The following is a 20,332-nucleotide window of genomic DNA, read 5'->3' on the forward strand; positions in this document are numbered from 1 at the left end:
TAAAATAAAACCAGCATTCCAACTTCTAAAAATACTAGTGACTTTAAATGATATTTGCTTTTTAGCTATAATCACTGAATTTACCTTCATACCCCACAACTATGTATTTCTGTCGTCTCTCAGGAAGTAAACAAATATCACAGTACCTCTCCTAGACCTAAAACACTCACCATTACAAGATGCTGCAATTTCATCTCTTTTTCTTGGGACTACTAACAGCAGTAAGTGAGAAATTAACTTGAAAGCACTCTCTATTTCCAAGAATTATGCACCAAGATGTAGCTATTAGCCTGAAGGAACTTAACAGGCTTTTAAGAAACAGAGGGGTCTTTTCCAGCAGCTAGAGAACAGTTTGGGGCACCCATCCTCTGGAAGGAGCCAGGCTCTCAGGCTGTTTGTTTTAGTGAGGGGGTCTCTGATCCAAATGTTAGAAATGATGACAGTTGGCACTAAGGAGTGGAGACTGGGGAAAGGTCAGAATGAGGAGGGCAGAAGAGTCATGACAAAAAGTGAATTATGGAGGCCAGACAAGGATGCTGCATAAGGGAAGACAAAGGGGGGAAACAGAGTTAGGACGGGACATAGGTTGGCTACACCCCAGTTAAAAGGAAGGAAGGAAGGAGCTACTGGAGAACAGCCAGTCCTCACACACCTTTTGGGGGTGGGTGGGGAGCAAGGGTTAAAAAAGAGGCTGGGAGATGCAACAATGCTTAAAATCTGGACCATCAGGCTGGAAAGCTGGAGATACTAGTTTCTTTCTTCCAGTTTCTTTATGCAAAGTCTACTTATTTTTAGTTTAGAAGAGTCAGCTTGGCCTTTAATATGTGTAGCTTCTTCCTCTTTTTTTTTTTTTTGTTGTTTTCTTAGACGGAGTTTCACTCTTGTTGCCCAGGCTGGAGTGCAGTGGTGCAATCTCAGCTCACTGCAACCTCCGCCTCCTGGGTTCAAGCAATTCTCCTGCCTCAGCCTCCTGAGTAGCTGGGATTACAGGCGCCCACCACCACGCCCGGCTAATTTTTGTATTTTTAGTAGAGACGGGGTTTCGCCATGTTGGCCAGGCTGGTCTCAAACTCCTGACCTCAGGTGATCCACCCGCCTCAGCCTCCCAAATTGCTGGGATTACAGGCGTGAGCCACCACGCCCAGCCATCTTCCTCCTCTTTTACTATTTGTGAAACTATCTTGGGACTCACATCATAAAAATTTTTTCAAATGATACTGATACTCCATTCTTCTGGAGAAAACAATCAACCCACAACTGGTTACAACTTCCTATTACTTCATTTTCCTGAAACTTCACATATTAAAGCAAGATGAGGCTCCCAATGAGAGCAGAGATGGCTAGAATGGCACTTCCTGGCAAACCAACCTGCAGACATCCCCTGATGTGGACACAGGAGATATGGGGGGTAATTTTTCAGAGAAGGGAGAAGGACAATCCAGGTCGCTGTCCTTTTCCGTGGAGCAGAGAGGCGCCCGAAGAACCCTACTCTTCGGTTTTGCAGATGTGCTGTCCTCAAAGACATCGTCATCTCCCATCTCGTCAGAGCAGAAGCCCATACTCCCTGCCAGCCCGCTGGAGGACTTGGCAGTGTGCAGGCGAGCGGCACAGCTCTCCAGCTCATGGAACCTGTGCAGGCTGCTGGCGCTCGAGCCGTGCGAGAGTGAGAACAGGTACCGGAGCAGTCGCCGGCTTCGGGACGTGGCCTCGCCATCTGCCTTCTCTTCCAGCAGCAGGCCGGGCCTGCCCCGCTTGCCAGCTTCCACCTCTGAGGCAGTTGAGCGACTGGCAGAAAGGCATGAAACACAAGAATGTTTGGAATTGCCAAGAGGTTTGTGGTTCACGGTTCTTTTTTCTTTATGATGAAACCTGTTAGTTCTGAGACACGGATCTTGAGGGAGTATTAATTTTCCTTCAGAACAAGTTCTTTCCACATAGGCAAAACTTTCTGAAGTATCCTGCGCCTTCTCACCCACATCATTGAGGGACCTTGAGAACTTCAGTGTTCTTCTGGCTTTGGTATTCTTAGCAGGCTTCAAGGCCTGGACCCATTCTGAACCAAAGGAATTTCTCTTTGATGCCTGTGACGCATCCTTACAGATAACTGTCACAGTGAACCCTTGTGTCAGAGAACTCTGGCAGTGAGGAGCTTTCAAGACAACAGCAGACTGCACGGAACTGTGGTGACAACACTCAGAAAACACTGCACTGGAACTGCATGCAGAACAGTGGGATAAAAGCACAGAAAGTAAAAACAATTTTAAAAGAGAATAGACATCATAGTGAGGAAATGAGACTAGCATGGATAACTTGGTGAGCAAACCACACATAAAACTGGGCCAACTGTTTAGACCAAAGGCACATTGAATAAGCAAATGGAAATTCAAGGACCTACAGACACTAATGCTTATTTCTGGCTGCACACTGATCATGGCAGCATCTGAAGCAGAGTGTTACCTGCAGATGTCCTGGCTGGATGGCGTGATAGAAGTGCGAGAGAAGGATGACACCGGAGCCGGAGCTGATGCTGACGGAGGACTCCCAGCCTGCAATGACAGACCTCTGGTCAGTGTTCAGGGAAGAGCCAAGGGGATTGTGTGCACTGTCTCCTGAACGGTGACAGGTAGGAACCCTAGAAATGTCTGCTGTTTCCCGCTGCTCAATGAGTAACACAAATTAGATCCCTCTAAGCCTTGGCAAAACAAATCAAATATCGCTATTTTTTTCCTATCTGTGGATAAAAGTGTAAGAAATGTCTGAGGCTATGGAACACCACTACTAATCTCCTGCAGGTCCAGTGGCCATTTATTTTCTAAGCATCTAAATTGAATTAGTTCATACATAAGTCAAGACACCAAGTACTACAAGTTATCATACAAATGCCAAAGAAATATGAGGCCCCAGGCCTGCCAGCACTGGCTTCCCCAGCACTCTCTCCTAGTTCCAGAGATCACCAAGGCTGGTAGATTTAAGAGCTCTTTCCCACCTCACAACCTCATGCACAGTGCCAGATGCTCCCTGTGTTCCACAAAACCCCACTGCCCGGCCACAGCTCTTCATATAAAACGGAGTCCAGACCACCTGACATTGGGGGACACCAATCCATAGCTCAACCAGGGGCCAAGGTAGAGCACAGAATGCTCCCAATAGGTCTAATCTTGAAACTGTAAATTAAGAAAAATAATCAAGAAAATTTAGATTTGAAAGAAGTACAGCAAGAGGTCATGGGATAGAATACAGCCTCTGAGGTGGTGAATAGTCAAACTTAGAGAAAAAATCTAGGAAGGAAAGGAAGCACCGCAGTGAGGACAGAAATGGACAGAGAGAAATAGGGACAGTGAGTGGCACTGAGCTGAAGATGTGCCACCACCGCTAGAGGGCCCCAGACTTCCATGCCAGCCTCGGATTTCCCAGGCTCCACAGCCCCACAGACCTATGCATATTCATAAAAAAGCATTTGTCCCTCCTTAAGACAGTGAGCCTGAGTGAGAATCTGCTCCATGCAACCCCAACAGCCCCAGGAAAACAGTGCCATGAGTCTGTTATCACTGGAAACGCTGTATCACCACCTACCTTCTGCAGGCCCACCTGCATGGCCCTTGGCCCTGACTCCTTGATACAAAGGAGCTCCACCCTGGCCCACCATTCCCCGACTGAGGCCTAGTCCCTACTCTGTCTAAGTGCCATCCCCAAGGGTGCACTCTCATCCTGGAACTCCACCTATGGGACCCCCGACCTTGGTCAGCAACCAGAACAGATATAGCCATTGCCCGGAAACTCCTCCTCCTCCTACCCCTCACAGCAAATGAAGCAGCCTGGAGAGAGCCAGGAAAGCACTCGGATTAAGGCACCCACCCCATGGCTGCTCCCACTCCCAGTGCAGAGATTCAACGCCACTTTAATCCAAGTCCACCTGAAGAAACAAGATCCAAGAAGCTCCTCGTCAGCATGCTTCAGTGTACGCTGAGATCACGCTGTGCCACTCCATAAGCACATCTTTGAATTCACCAAATAATCTACGTTTATTTTCTAACTGAATATGCATACGGGCATGGCGTATACGGTCTTTAAAAGCATTAGAGGTCAAAGTTCTTAGGAATCTAAAGTTTACTTGGACACATGAAAACAGCATCCTTGAAATAACCCTCCCATCACTACCTTTGTCAATATTCTTCCTAAAGCAAAATGAGAGACATCTCGGGATGCCTATGGACACTATGCTCTGACATTCCTTGCATCCTCTAGGCCTGACTGCATAAGCCATTGTCCTCTTTCTTCAACTGCCTTAGACACTGTCCTCTTTCTCCAGCATCCTCCACTTGGGGCACCCATCACTGGCTCCACCTGCCCCAGAGATGAGCACTCAAGGCCTTTTAGTATCATGGGCTTTACTGTTTATACCACAAGGGAGCAGACTGAGAGGGTATCCATGCTAAGGTCCCCAAACTCCTACAGTTCCCCTGTTCTCTGACATTTAGTCCTAATACTATTCTGGGACTGAAAGTCTTCCTGTACTTATTGCTCTCTTCTGTTACTTCTGAGGATGACCAGCTCTGTTCAACACACATAGGCAAGGCTGAAATGTGTCATGGAGACCACAGCCTGATCATGGTGTATCGCAGAGAAGTGAGTGTCTTCATCATCTGTCCCCAGATAGACTTGGAGGAAGAAATACCCACCAATATCAACATGCTTGCCCCTCATTGCTATGAGGTCGCTTCTTCCTCTGTATTGCTGGGTCAAGCATAGTCCCTGGAACTGAGGTATTGAAGGAAGCTCCCTCCCTTCAAGGGATGGCAGCAGAGGAAAGTACCTCTAAGATAAGAGCATGGTCCTCTGGAAACCACATGTACTTTCCTGTATTCTGAAGGGAAGGCAAACCCTGTGGGAGAAGGTGGGGTCTCATCTGGCAAATCGTGCCCAATCACGGTCAGTGTCCTGAGAAGAGGCAGGTTTCTGATGGGAAACTAAAGTTCTGAACTCCAGTACTAAACTACAAGTAATCCATGTCAAAAAGTGTGCTCTGGGATAACGATTCCATTCTTGCATGCCCATGATGAGGAGCCAGGCCTGACGGTAGGAGGGCAGAGCCTCGTAACAGAACAAAGCCTGGATCTAGGAAGCAGCCATGCCAGGCACACACATGGCAGGACGTATGTTCATTTCCCTGTGTGATTCCCCGTGTGTGTGCACTTGTAGCAGATGTCAAGGCCAGCATGACAGTAAGAGCAGACCCAAGGAGGAAAAGAGTTCAGGGAGGGCTGGGGAGATTCTGCCCTGCTCAATTTTACATAGGAAACAGGAAACAGCTTTGGCATCCTCTGCCTACATTTCTGCTCTCATTTCACCCTTTCCAATCTTATGAAAACATTACAGGATACTCTCAGCAGGTATGTCCAGTCCAATCCTCATCAAGCCTCCCAACGACAAAGAGTCTCTCTTCTTATTAGATCATAAAATTTTAAGAAAAATTTAAAAATCTACTTACTGTTATTTTACATAAATATAAACTTCAACAAATGCTAACTCCTCCAATAAAAGCAAGAAAACCAGTGAGATTTGTGGGGTCACCACAGCTCCCAGAAGAGGCTCCTTCTGTCACTATCTAAAGAACAGCAAACATTTCAAAGGTCAGAACCAATCCATATGCAGAACGGTCAAGAAAACAATTTTAAAGAGCTTTATTTGTTGCTGCTATACAGCTGAGAGAAATCTATCAACCAACAAAGATCTAAAAGACTGGCTGATCAACAAAAAAATGAAGCTGACAGCTTCAAATATGGTTCCATGGTCAGATTCTGGAAGCCAGTGTAGTCAAAGGCCAGCAATCTCCTCTTAGGCGCTCTGTAGGACAGGACCTTACTAGATGGGACAGGACCTCACTAGATGGGACAGGACCAGCCTGTTCTGCTCTTTCTGAAAGCAGCAGACAGTGTGGCATGTGGGAGCTGGGGGCAGTACTAGCCTCAGCCATCTGTACCATACAAAACTCCGGAGAACACCTACAGTCTCCTCTCCATAGGATCAGACCACACACGACTCGACAATTACTAATAAAAGTGCAAATGTTCATCATGCAAAAATCCAAATGTTTCAAGAAAACTTAGGCCCTCTGTTCCTCAAGTTTTTTGTGGGTTGCCAAATGACAGACTTTTCAGTCATGAAAAGGAATATAAAGCAATCTCATTACAAAAAAAAAATTCTTCTAAAAATCCCCCCTTCTTAAGATGATGTAATTAATTATGCCAAAACAAACCTCTGGATTTCTATCCAAGCCTAAATACCAGTTTATTTTATTTCTTACAAATGATAAATACTTTTCGACAATTTGTTTTGCTACATCCAAGTCTCTTAGTGGCTGGCTTTCTTATCAAATTCACAGTTTTAAATGACTTTAACAAGGTTGCCAAAGAATATATGGGGGAAAAAAACCTTTCCATATATCCTTGGCAAAAACTGGCATTCCCCTTTTCTGTTCCCTTCTGAGAGTGCCTGCTGTCACTGGAGCAGCTATAGCAGTGTGCTTACCCAGCTGATATCGCATACATCCTTCTCACTGCAGAACACCAGCGCGCCTTCCTTGGCCTCTGGTGCCTTCTGCCAGGTTACTGCCCAGCCTCCTCTATTACCCATGCCCCTCATTTTCTGTGCAACCGTCGACTGGGCCTTCTTTTCACTTATCAGCAAAGCTACTTTTAAACATTTGGGTCTCAGACGCCTAACAAAAGCAGATTTGCCCATCTGATTTATCTCAAAAGGGAGAGGGCCACAGGAATGATCTGTTTGGGTGAGCTTGTTTTTAGGCAAGGAGGAACGTGAAGAGGGGCTGGATAAGGAAGGTTAAGAGGCCAGAAGAGCTCATGGTTACAACTGACCACCACTTTCAGTACTGCAAATCAATGACTTAGCAGAAACAACGGGAAAAGATGCACACACGGCTCTCAAAACATGAAAAGATGCTTCACTTCTCTCACAATGAGAAATACAAATTAAAACTACAATGAGATACCATCATCAGCCAAGAAAATTAATCAAATAATATGTGTTGGCAGAAGTGTTGGGAAGCAGGTATGCTTATACATTGCTGGTGGGAAAGCAAATGTTAAACCTCCTCAGGATGACAACTGCCCTCAGGAAAACAAAGACACATATACTTTGTCTCGGCAATTCTTTTAGGACTTCATTCTCACACACCTGTGGGAAGAAGTTTGTACACTGCACTAGTTTGTGACAGCAAAGGGCTGGAATCACCCTAAATGCCCATCACCTTGGAGCTGAGGCAACACTGTTCCATCTACAAAAAGAAATACCAGCAGTCATTAAAAAAATGGGAAAAGTTCTCATTATGTCCAGTAATGAACACACAAAGTTAAAGAAGCAGAGAGAGGCACCACTGCCATCTGTGCTCGGGTTGCAGAGACTACCCAGGACGGAGACGAGGGAACTTGGATGGAGGGACATGGACTTGTCACAGAGACCCACAAAACCATAATGCTACTTTACACTGAGCAACATTTCCCAAACAGAAATTCATTTTTAAAATAACATGTGATTGATGATTTAAAAAAGTAAAACAAAACTGCAGAAGCACAACCAACTGCAATGACTTTCCAACTTTGGGATGACAGGTAAAGAAATCAATGTAATGAGTGACGACCTATGTTTTTAAAAGTACAATAAAATAGAATATGCCAGAATGCATCTGACATAAAATGGATAAAGTCTTCTGAGGTAATTCTGTCTCTCAGATGTGTATGTAAAAGTGAACTGGGTTTCAATATAAAAGCTGCTTCTTACTTTGGATCATGGTCAAAGTCACTTGAAAGTCACTGACTGACTGTATTTCTACACAGAAAATACAAACTATCAAAAGAAAGAAAAGAAGAAGGTGGCTAAATCAAGAGATCATGTTGGCTGTTGGCCCAGAGGCTCTAGAAGCAAATGGCTCTTACAGATCTCTAGAAAGGAGGTTTTCCTCTACATGGAAAGCATTTGCCACTCATATAAGGGGTGTGTTGCTATGTAAACAAAACTTAGTGGCTTAAAACTACACAAATGTATCACTTCACAGTTCCCATAGACTAGCGCATGCTGAGATTCTCTGCTCTGGTCAGTCTCCCTCCTTCCTGGAGGCCTCGGGAGAACTGTGTTTACACATTCTCTCGAGTTGTTGGCAGAACACAGCTCCCTGAAGCTTGAGGGCCCTCCGAGTTGTTGGCAGAACACAGCTCCCTGAAGCTTGAGGACTGAGGGCCGGTCTGCTGGCTGACTCCACCTGGGGCAGGCCACATGCATCTGCAGTCACATGACCCCTCCCATCTTCAAAGCCCACTTGTGCTATCAATCTCTCTGACTTCCCTTTCTGCCACCAGAGAACGTTCTCTGCTTTTTAAGCACTCACGGGATTCCATTGGGCCCATATCTATAACCCCAAATAATCTCCCTTATTTTAAGGTCAACTGTGCCACACAACACAACATGATCATAGGAGTAATAATAGCAATGCATTCCCAGGTTCCAGGCAATTGTGGGGACATTTTTGGGGACCATTTTAGAAATCTTGCTCACCAGATCACTTTTTTATTTGTGCTTCCTGCTCATGAGGTTGCTAGCGGTTACTGCCCTCCCACTTCCAAACTAAGAGATAGAGATCTGCTCCTAACTGCCAACTCAGCAGGCCTGACTTCATACCACAGAGCCAAATAAACTCACTTGGTGTTTACATACTGCACTGTGCAGACTGAGATTACATCTTACCAAACTTTCTGCTTAGCACAGAAGTTACTCCGTCAAACCAATGCTTCATTATGAGTAACTCTGCTTTCAATAAATAAATATCCAGTTGTATTCAACTTCAAAAATGAGCCACAATTAAAAGAAAAGAGGCCATTCTGTGGCTTTTCTGCGGCTTGCTCTGATAAATACATGTTGGCATATGAAGGGCTGTGCCAAGAACAAGCTTTCACAAAGGCAATTAATTAAAACTGACCATTAAAAAAGTAAGTATATACAATATATGATTCACAGAGATAAAAACTACTGAATGCTAATGATTTCCATTATAAATGACTCTCATTAGCATTGCTTAGCAAGTAGCATTAACATGGAATTCTTTTCTATAGTGGCCTTTTAAAGGGAGTTAGAATACTTGAGTAGCAATAAATCCCCAGAACAAAGAGGGGCATATATTACAGCACTGGTGGAGGGGACAGAAGGCCACAGCTGAAGCTGCTTTTTCAGGGCTGTCTTCCTCCATGCTACAGCTGAGGATCTTGCAAATATAATTTGTTTTCAATAAATTACCTTGAAGACAATGATTTCTGAGCAAAGGTGGCTTCACAGTCCCAGAAACTACAGCTGTAACAACATAAAAATTCAAAATCACCAGAAATAACATGGTGAAAGGGGCTGTGTTTGTGAGTTACTTATCACTCAAAAGGACCCTTTACTACTGTTGATTTCCTTTAAATATTGACCTTTTCAAATATAGTCAAAATACATTTTCATTGCCAAGAGGCAATAAAATATTTCCTCTGAGAGAATTCTGGGGCAGTGGCCAAAGCACTGGCTTTTGACCCCAAAGTCTCCCCTCTATGTCCTGGGGCCAGTCCACTGAGCACACTACCGAGCAGGAGTTTAATCATTTAAAAAATGAGGTCAACAATCTACAGGGCTGCTACCAGGATCAAATAAGTCAGAGGAGATGCATAAATGCAGCATACACCACTCCAGGCACACCTCCAGTGTGGAGCAAGACTTCCATTGACTACCACTCTTGACTCTTGATGACCTAGAAAGTAAACCTGCAGGTCTCATGTCTGCTACAAAACGCCTCATTCCAACCAAGGTGACCACTGTCCACCCACCTGGGAAGAAAACAGCTTCTGCTCAGGCTACTCATCTGGCCAGCCCTGACCCAAGATGCACAGAGCTCTAAGAGTGAACCCTGAGCCACGGAGCATACTACTGACAAAAACATGGCAGGCAGGAAAGATGACCCTCACTTCCTCTCGACCTAGGCCCTCCTTTCCCAGCAACTGGTGGCCTTTCCCACCCCTCCTCCTCCTCCCAGGAACACTCCCACATCCCAACCCAGCATGACTGGCCCCTCCTCAGGTTTCTCCTTAGAAAGGGCTTTTCATCCCTGTTATGATATCCTCATACCCTGTTCATTTCTTTCATTGCACCTATCAAGGTTTATGAGAAGATGTTACTGGGATATGTTAACTTAGAAGCTGTTGCTGATTGGTCTGGTACACAGTAGGTGTTTAGGGCACATTTGCTCAATGAACTAAACAGCTACCCTCTGGGGAGACTGTGCCTCTACAACAGAGATTCTCAAACTTGTTGGCCACAGGACCTCCTTAACACTCTTAAAAATTACTGAGGCCCCCACAAAGAGCTTTTGTTTATACAGGTTCCATCTCTCCATCTTTGCTATATTAGAACATCTTAAAACACAGGAACATATTCCACCAGCTAAGGAAGATGCTATCTTGCATGTTGCTTAGCTTCTGGAAACTCCACTGCATGCTTGTGGGAGAATGAGAGTCAAAAATGCATATAATCTTAGTATAATTGGGAAATTGTTTTAAACCTGCCCCTCTTCCACCTTCAGGAGACTGAACCAAACTTCAGCCAAAAACTAAACTGTAACCAGTCAGATGAAAAAGTACTGCAAAGACAGTCAGAAATTTTGCAAAAGGGAAGCTGAACAGAAACAACTGCCTCAGTGCTCTGTCAGGGATTCAAGTGAGGCTCAGCGGTGCTGAGACCAACTGATGCCATGCAACTCCTCCAATTCATTCCCTTGTTTTTGTCACTTAGGAATAAGTATCCTGTTTTGGGACAGCTGTTTTCTTCAGAATAAATTAATAAAGAACATTTTGCCTTATTTGTAATCCGTAAGGTCTGAGTAACCTGAGCGTGTCACTGGTCAACTCTGCATTCAGAAACAGAAAGAAGCAAACCCTGGTCTTGACAATCACATCCAGGCCTGCCCTCGTGTAGTAAAAGTGGGTCAGCAAGAATTCCCTGTAAGGAATGTCCATCTGATATGTGACATTCTGCTGTATCTCATCCCTGTCTAATGGCAACAACAACCAGAAAATATTCAGGAGGCCTAGAAGGGCCAGTGCTCAAATTCATTGAGATGTGCTTGCCAAGCAATAGAGCAATCATTTTAAGTGCTCATTAAACATGTCCAGTCTGATTCGACCCAGGAATATTTGATTAACAAGAGGTACATATCACAGTCTGCAAGGTCCCAGTCTTGAGCAACTGCCAGAGCCTACAGAGCTGGGCTGGCTGGTGGGCTGGGGGAGAGATGCCTGTGCTACGGGCTTCCACTGCCTTCTCCCTGGGGTAAGTGCTGCCAGTCATGAACTTGCTCAAGAAATTGTGTCACCTGGACCAAGTCTGATTCCCAGGGTTGAATGACAAGGCTTCCCTGGCTGTAAAATTACATTGTGTCTATGTACTGCCCTTTCTGCACCACAATCTTCCTCTGAGAGGCATCAAGAGAGGCTCCAAGAAGTCCAGCCCCTATGATTAGCCTAGCCTAGGCCAATTCCTGGTAATAAAGAAATTCCAGCTGAATAGAGTGGGTATAAGCCTCCTCAGGGAATTTCAATCGGCCTCTAAAGGATTTTAGGTCAAAGTACTCACACAAATAGCCACAGCCAACACAATCTTGTGGTTACAGGCAGCCACAATTTTCCAAGCAGGTGACAAATGATCTTTCTACTACAGTTTAACCTCATCCTGGTTGGCTCCTTTCCACCCCTCACATCTGCTTTACATGTCCTCTCCTGAGCCACATCTTCTCTGAGCAGCCCTTCAACTTGGGTTCCCGGTAATTCTCTACCTAAGCTCCTTACTGTTCCGTTTGTAGGAATTCTCTCCATCCAAGGTATCGTATGGAAAGGTCTGCGTACTTCCCTCTGCTGTTTGGTTCAGCATTCAAAGCACAATTTCTGGCACACAGTTAGGTGCTGGACAAAATCTGAATGTGTGCAATCCTCGTAAACTCTGCATGGCCTCCTTGTCTCCATGTTAGAGATGAGATGTATTGTCAAATGGTAAGACAGCCTGCAGGTGGGGGCAGTGGTGGCACAGGACACAACGTCCTGAATAGGCAGTCACCTCACGTCATCTGAGTCCACCCTGAGGCCATGCCCAGTACACTGTGCATCACCCCTGCCAGCCATGCTCTATGGCTTCCTGGTACCCCTGAGACAATGGCCCCTTGATAGGCAAAGGCTCACAGCAGAGATGGAAAGTGGGCTTGCCCCATCCCCACCCCTCCCTTCTCTCTACCACACAGCCTCCTGAATACCCGTCTCTGTCAGAGCTCTATCTCACAAAGAGCTGTCACAATGAGTTTAGGTGATATACTGAAGAACATGTTTTTTAATAGTTATATTTTCACATTAAAAAGCTAAACAATCAAAGTCTAGAGGAGGGGCTTCAAGATGGCTGACCAGAGACATCTGGTACCTACCTCCTCTATAAAGAAGAACCAAAATAGCCAGGAAGAATCAGACTTTGAATAGATCCTCTAAGAGAGAACATGCATTCAACAGAGAAGTGACAGAAAACACCTAGAGCAGGCAAGGAAAGGGAAGTCAGGCAAGGCAGCCGAGAGGTCCCCCAGTGTGGAGAAAGGGGAAGCGAGTGATCCCCAGCGGTCCACATTCCCACCATGCACTCCTGTAATCCCAGCCATGACAGAGCCCTAGACCCTCACAGGCCTTGAGGCTAACAGAGGGAGCTTCCTGGAGATGAAGAGAAGGCATTGCTCCAGGGAGAGAGCTCATGCTGGGTCCCACACACCCCTGGAGTCCAAGGCAGCTGCAAGAAGACACCATACTGAGAGCCCAACCCTCGGGAGACTGCATCCTGCTGGGGGCCCAACAATCCCTGCTTCTCCACATTCCTGGAACCCCACTGACATTCCTCACCACAACCATCGCAGCAGCTAGCTGCTGCTGCCAGGGATGAAGGGCAAGCCACTTGGCAAAGACCCTGCCGCCCCCCAGCGGTGAAACCACTGCACGCTTTCACAAGCGCCAAGGACAAAGTGAGCAAAGTGTGCACTCCCCAGCCACTACCATACAGCTACTGCCACTGAAAGCAACCCCACTCTTCCCAGTAGTAGCACTGCAGTACAGCCATTGCTGCCTCCACCGGAGCATTCTGCCAGGGCCTTGGAATCACCCAGTCCCTGCCCAACACTGCTAGAGCCTGAATGCATCCCTGGGTGGACTGAAGTATGTCCTACTCAGTTTCTGAGTAAACCATCCTGGGGCCTGGGGACTGCCTAGCCCATTCCACCACTATTGGAACCTGAGCATTCTGCTTGGGCATCTGAGGTCAGGCACACCCAACCTACCATTACCACCACATCTAGCACCCAATTGAGTACACATTTGGGCCTGAAGACTGGTTCACCCAGCCCATCACAGCCACTGCCGACATCAGTGCAAACTGCTTGGGAGCCAGAGGGTTGTCCTGCCACTGCTGCTGCCATCACCCATATCATGCCTGCTGCCCAGGGGCCCAAGAATTCACCCACCCACCCAGCTCGCCACTGCCACTACCAGCATTTGAGCAAGCTATATGGAGGCCCCCCAAAACTAACCCATCTGACCCGCTAACACTGGTGCCAGTATAAACTGCACTGAGGCCCAAGGGCAGGCATACTCACCCCACTACTGCCACCACTGGGAACAAGGACAGGCCAACCTGGTATCCCTGTCCCCAGCAAAACTTCACTACAGCCTCCACCATACCCTAAGATACTGAGGAAATCACAGACACCACTGACATGATTCATAGCCAAAGAAATAATACCACGACTACACTACTACACACAATGAGAATCAAAGCTAAAGTGCCCTGCATAATCAACACCACAGACACACCCTCAGGAAAAACTCCTCTCCTACAACAGCAAATTAAGAAAACTAGTAAGAGACTGTTACACCAGATGTGCAGAGATTAACATAAGGACACAAGAAATGAAAAATCAAGGAAATATGACACCCATAAAGGAACACAATAATTCTCCAGCAGTAGATTCCAATTCAAAAAGAAATTTATGAAATCCCAAAAACAGAATTCAAAATAATGATATTAAAACTCAGTGAACACTGGGCATGGTGGCTTTCACCTGTAATCCCAGCACTTTGGGAGCCCCAGGCAGGAGGATTGCTTGAGGCTAGGAGTTCGAGACCAGTCTGAGCAACACAGCAAGACCTCGTCTCTATAAAAAATAAAAATAAAAATTAGCTGGGCATGGTGATGTGTGACTGCAGGCCCAGCTACTCAGGAGGTTGAGGTGAGAGGAATGCTTGAGCACAGGAACTGGAAGCTGCAGTGAGCTACGATCACACCACTACACTCCTGCCTGGGCAACAGAGCAAGATCCAGAAGCTCAGTGAGATACACAGGAATACAGAAAAACAATACAAAGAAATGAGAAATGCAATTCAGGATATGAATGAAACATTTTCCAAAAATACATTACAAAAAGAACCAAACAGAAATTCTGGAACTGAAAAATTCATTACCTGAAATACAAAATACACTTGAAATACTCAACAAATAGATCAAGTAAAAGAAATAATTTCAGAACTTGAAGACAGGTCTTTTGAAATAATACAGTAAGACAAAAATGAAATAAAAAAAGGAATAGAAAAGAATGAACAAAGCATACATGGGACACCATAAAATGACCAAATATTCAAATTTTCAGTGTCTCAGAAGACAAACAGAAAACAAAAAAATGGAATATCTAACAAAATAATAGCTGCAAACTTCCCAAATCTTACAAAACATTTAGACCTCTAGATATAAGAAGCTCAGAGATACCCAAATATAATTCAAGGTCTCCTCCAGAGCACATTATAGTCAAACAGTCAAAAGTCAAAGACAAATAGAGAAGCCTAAAAACAGCAAGAAAAAAACATCTAGTCATTTATAAGTGGACCCCCATCAGACCAACAGGAGACCTGTCAGCAGAAGCCTTACAGGCCAGGAGAGAAGGGGATGATATATTCAAAGTAATGAAAGAAAAAAAAAGCCAGCCAAATATACTATAACCAGCCAAGTTATCACTCATAAATGAGAAGAAATAAAGACCTTCTCAGACAAGCAAAAGCTGAGGGAATTCACCACTAGATTGGTCCTATAAGAAATGTTTAAGGGAATCCTACACATGGAAGCACAAGAACAGTATCTGCCATCATGAAACATACCAAGTATAAAACCTACTGGTACAGCAAACACACAAATAAGGAAGAGAAAGGACTCAAATGTTACCACTACAGAAACCTACCAAACCACAATGATAAACAATAAGAAAGAAGGAAACAAAGGATATACAAAACCAGAAATTATTTAATAAAGTCAGAGGAATAAGCCCTCACATATCAATAATAACCCTGAACGTAAACGAATTAAACTTTCCACTTGAAAGATAAAGACTGGCTGAATGGATTTTAAAAAACATTACTCAACTATACGCCGCGTGCAAGAAACTCATCGCACCTGTACAGATACATATAGACTGAAAGTACAGGGATGAAAAAAGATATTCTATGCAAATAAAAACCAAAAGCAAGTAGGACTAGCTATACCTATATCAGATAAAACAGACTTTAAGTCAAAAACAGTAAAAACAGACAAAGATAAGTCATTATATAATAAAGGAATGAATTCATCAAGAGGCTATAACACTTCTACACATATCTGCACCCTACACCAGAGCATCCAGATGTATAAAGCAAATATTATTAAATCTAAAGGGAGAGACAGACTTCAATACAACAATAGTTGGGGACTTCAACACCCCACTCCCATCATTAGACAGATCATCTAGGCAGAAAATGAACAAACATTACATTTAAACTGCGTGTTAGGACAATGGACTTAACAGTTACAGAACGTTTCATCCAACAACTACAGAATACACATTTCTCAGCACACAGACCATTCTTCAGGATAGGCCATACGTTAGGACACAAACAAGTCTCAACGAAGTTTTTAAAAACTGAAATCAAGTCAAGTATGTTTCTCAGACCACAATGGTATAAAACTAGAAATCAACTAGAAACTGTACAATTACATGGAAATTAAACAACATGCTCCTCAATGACCACTGGGTGAAGGAAGAAATTAAGGAGAAAACATAAAAATATCTTAAATAAAAATTGAAATAAAACATACCAAAACCTATGGGATACAGCAAAAGCAGTGCTAACAGGGAAGTCCATAGCAATAAACACCTATATCAAAAAAGTAGAAAAATTTCAAACAATCAAAGGATGCACCTCAAGGATCTAGAAATCCAATAAAAAACCAAATCCAAAATTAGTAAAAGGAAAGAAATAATAAACATTAGAGGAGAACTAAACTAAACAGGGGCCAAAAAACATACAAAAGGATCAATGAAACAAAAAATTAATTTTTTGAAAAACTAAAATTGATAGACTAGCTAGACTAACCAATAAAAAAAGGCAGAAGACCTAAATAAAATCCGAAATGAAAAAGGAGACATTACAAATGATAACACAGAAATACAAGAGATCATCAGAGACTATTATGAACTATATGCTATCAAACTGGAAAACCTAGAGGAAATGGATAAACACATAACCTACCATGATTGATCTGGAAGAAACAGAAAACTTGGACAGATCAATAAGAAGTAATAAGATTTAAAGAGTAATAAAAAGCCTCCTAACAACGAAAAGTCCAGGATTGGATGGCTTCACTGCCAAATTCTACCAAACTTTCAAAGAAGAAAAATTCTTCTATCTATTCCAAAAAATTGAAAGAGAGAATTCTCTTTAACTCATTCTACCAGCATTATGCTGACACCAAAACCAGACAAGGACACGACAAAAAAGAAAACTACAGGCCGATATCCCTGATAGGCATAGATGCAAAAATCCTTAACAAAATACTAGTAAAGCAAATCCAATTGCACATCAAAAAGACAGTACATGATTAAGGGAATTTATCCCAAGGATGCAACGGGTATTTCATCACATGCAAATCAATAAATGTGATACATCACGTAAACAGAACGAAGGATAAAATCATATGATCATCTCAATAGAAGCAGAAAAAGCATTTGATAAATTCAACATTCCTTCATGATAAAAACTCTCAACAAACTAGGCAAAGAAAGAAATACCACAATATTAATAAAGGCCATATATGACAAACCCACAGCTAACATAAATCTGAATGGGGGAAAAGTGAAAGAAAGCCTTCCCTTTAAGAACTGTAACAAGACAAGAATGCCCACTGATATGGTTTGGCTGGGTCTCCACCCAAATCTCATCTTCAATTGTGGCTCCCATAATTCCCACATGTTGTGGCAGGGACTCAGTGGGAGATAACTGAATCATAGGCGCAGTTTCCCCCATACTGTTCTCATGGTAGTGAATAAGTCTCATGAAATCTTATGTTTTTTTTTTTTTTTTTTTTTGTAAGGGGAAGCCCCTTTCACTTGGTTCTCATTTCTCCCTTGTCTGCCGTGATGTAAGTAAGACATGCCTTTAATCGTCCCCCATGATTGTGAGGCCTCCCCAGCCATGTGGAACTGTGAGTCCATTAAACCTCTTTCACTTTAAAAATTACCCAGTCTTGGGTATGTCTTTATCAGCAGTGTGATAACAAACTAATACAGTAAATTGGTACCAGTAAGTGGGGTGCTGCTATAAAGATAGCTGAAAATGTGGAAGCGACTTTGGATCTTGGTAACAGGCAGAAGTTGGAATGATTTGGAGGGCTCAGAAGAAGACAGGAAAATGTGGGTAAGTTTGGAACTTCCTAGACACTTGTTGAATGGCTTTGACCAAAATGTTGATCATGATATGGACAATGAAATCCAGGCTGGGGTGGTCTCAGATGGAGAGGAGAAACTTGTTGAGAACTGGAGTAAAGGTGACTCTTGCTATGTTTTAGCAAAGAGACTGGCAGCATTTTGCCCCTGATGTGTGGAACTTTGAACTTGAGGGAGATGATTTAGGGTATCTGGCAGAAGAAATTTCTAAGCACCAAAGCATTCAGGAAGTGACTTGGGTACTGTTAAGAACATTCAGTTTTAAAAAGTTTTAAAAGCATTCTCAGAGAAACACAGAATAAAAGCAGAAAATATGTGGCCTGATGATGCGATAGAAAAGAAAAACCCAGGCTGGGCACAGTGGCTAACGCCTGTAATCCCAGCACTTTGGGAGGCTGAGGCAGGCGTATCACGAGGTCAGGAGATCGAGACCATCCTGGCTAACATGGTGAAACCCCATCTCCACTAAAAACACAAAAAATTAGCCAAGCATGGTGGCGGGCGTCTGTAGTCCCAGCTACTCAGGAGGCTGAGGCAGGAGAATGGTGTGAACCCATCCGGGAGGCAGAGCTTACAGTGAGCTGAGATCACACCACTGCACTCCTGCCGGGGCGACAGAGCAAGACTCCATCTCAAAAAAAAAAAAAAGATAAAAAAGAAAAGAAAAACCCATTTTCTGAGGAGAAATTCAAGCCAGGTGTGGAAACTTGCATAAGTAACGAACAGCCAAATGTTAATCACCAACTCAATGGGGAAAATGTCTCAAGGGCATGTCAGAGATCTGTGTGGCAGCCAATCCCATCACAGGCCCAGAGGCCTAGGAGGAAAAAAAATGGTTTCAAGGGCTGGGCCCAGGGCCCCCTTGCTGTGTGCAGCCTAGAGACTCGGTGCCCTGCATCCCAGCCACTCTAACCAAAGGTTACAAGCAGCCAGGGTATAGTTCAGGCCGTGGCTTCAGAGGGTGCAAGCCCCAAGCCTTGGCAGCTTCCATGTAGTGTTGAGCCTGCAGGTACACAAATGTCAAGAATTGAGATTTGGGAACCTCCGCCTAGATTTCAGAGAATGTATGAAAATGTCTGGATGTTCAGGCACTGATACGCTGCAAGGATGGAGCCCTCATGGAGAACCTCTGCTAGAGCAGTGTGAAAGGGAAATGTGGGTTGCAAGCCCCCACACACAGTCCCCACTGGGGCACTGCCTAGTGGAGCTGTGAGAAGAGGGCCACCATCCTCCCGACTCCAGAATGGTATATCTACTAACAGCTTGCACTGTGCACCTGGAAAAGCTGCAGACACTCAATGCCAGCTCATGAAAGCAGTCAGGAGAGGGGCTATACCCTGCAAAGCTACAGGGACAGAGTTGCCAAAGGCAGTGGGAGCCCACCTCTTGTATCAGCATGACCTGGATGTGAGACATGGAGTCAAAGGAGATCATTTTGGAGCTTTAAGAATGGACTGACCCATTGGATTCTGGACTTGCATGGGGCCTTTAGCCCCTTTGTTTTGGCCAGTTTCTCCCATTTGGAATGGGTGTATTTATCCAATGCCTGTGCCCCCATTGTATCTAGAAAGTAACTAACTTGGTTTTGATTTTACAGGCTCACAGGTGGAGGGGAGTTGCCTTGTCTCAGATGAGACTTTGGATCATGGACTTTTGAGTTAATGCTGAAATGAGTTAAGACTTTGGGGGACTGTTAGGAAGGCATGGGTGGTTTTGAAATGTGAGGACATGAGATTTGGGAGAGGCCAAGGGCAGAATGATATGGTTTGGCTGTGTCCCCACCAAATCTTTTTGAATTGTAGCTCCCATAATTCCCATGTGTCATGGGAGGGACCCAGTGGCGGATAACCGAATCATGGGGGTGGTTTCCCCCATACTGTTCTTGTGGTAGTGAGTAAGTCTCAAGACATCTGATAGTTTTATAAGGGGAAACCTCTTTCGCTTGGTTCTCATTTCTCCCTTGTCTGCTGCCATGTAAGACGTGCCTTTCGCCTTCTGCCATGATTGTGAGGCCTCCCTAGCTACATGGAACTGTGAGTCCATTACACCTCTTTTTCTTTAAAAATTACCCAGTCTCAGGTATGTGTTTATCAGCAGTGTGAAAACAGACTAATACACCCACTTTCACCACTCCTGTTCAACACAGTACTGGAAGTCCCAGTCAGAGCAATCAGTCAAGAGAAAGAAATAAAAGGCATTCAAACTGGAAAAAAGTAAGTTAATTTGTCCCTTTTTGCAGATGATATGATTTTATACCTAGAAAAATCTAAAGGCTCCATTAGAAAATTTAGATCTGATAAATTCGGAAAAGTTATAGGATACAAAAATAAACATACAAAAATCAGTAGTGTTTCTTTTTTTTTTTTTTTTTTTTTGAGACGGAGTCTCGCTCTGTCGCCCAGGCTGGAGTGCAGTGGCTGGATCTCAGCTCACTGCAAGCTCCGCCTCCCGGGTTCACGCCATTCTCCTGCCTCA

General features: G+C 44.2%; 1 protein-coding gene across 22 annotated transcripts in view; it reads right to left on the reverse strand.

Annotated features, from left to right (window-relative positions):
• MARCHF8 (membrane associated ring-CH-type finger 8) overlaps window positions 1-20,332 on the reverse strand; it is a 156,007-nt gene that overhangs the window by 18,978 nt on the left and 116,697 nt on the right. For 14 of the 22 annotated variants that reach the window (XR_012417673.1, XR_012417672.1, XR_012417670.1 and 11 more), the window contains 2 exons: window positions 2,458-2,546; window positions 1,369-2,214 (listed from right to left, as the gene is read on the reverse strand). Coding sequence is in view for 18 of the 22 variants with exons in the window: in XM_074001551.1 (XP_073857652.1) it covers window positions 1,369-2,214; window positions 2,458-2,546 (935 nt within the window). In the remaining 4 variants the exon portion in view is untranslated. The remainder of the gene's footprint in view (window positions 1-1,368; window positions 2,215-2,457; window positions 2,547-20,332) is intronic. The other 8 variants (XM_074001555.1, XM_074001554.1, XM_074001558.1 and 5 more) reach the window with 1 other exon arrangement.

This window comes from Macaca fascicularis, chromosome 9, assembly GCF_037993035.2.
Source record: "Macaca fascicularis isolate 582-1 chromosome 9, T2T-MFA8v1.1".
Lineage (NCBI taxonomy): Eukaryota > Metazoa > Chordata > Mammalia > Primates > Cercopithecidae > Macaca > Macaca fascicularis.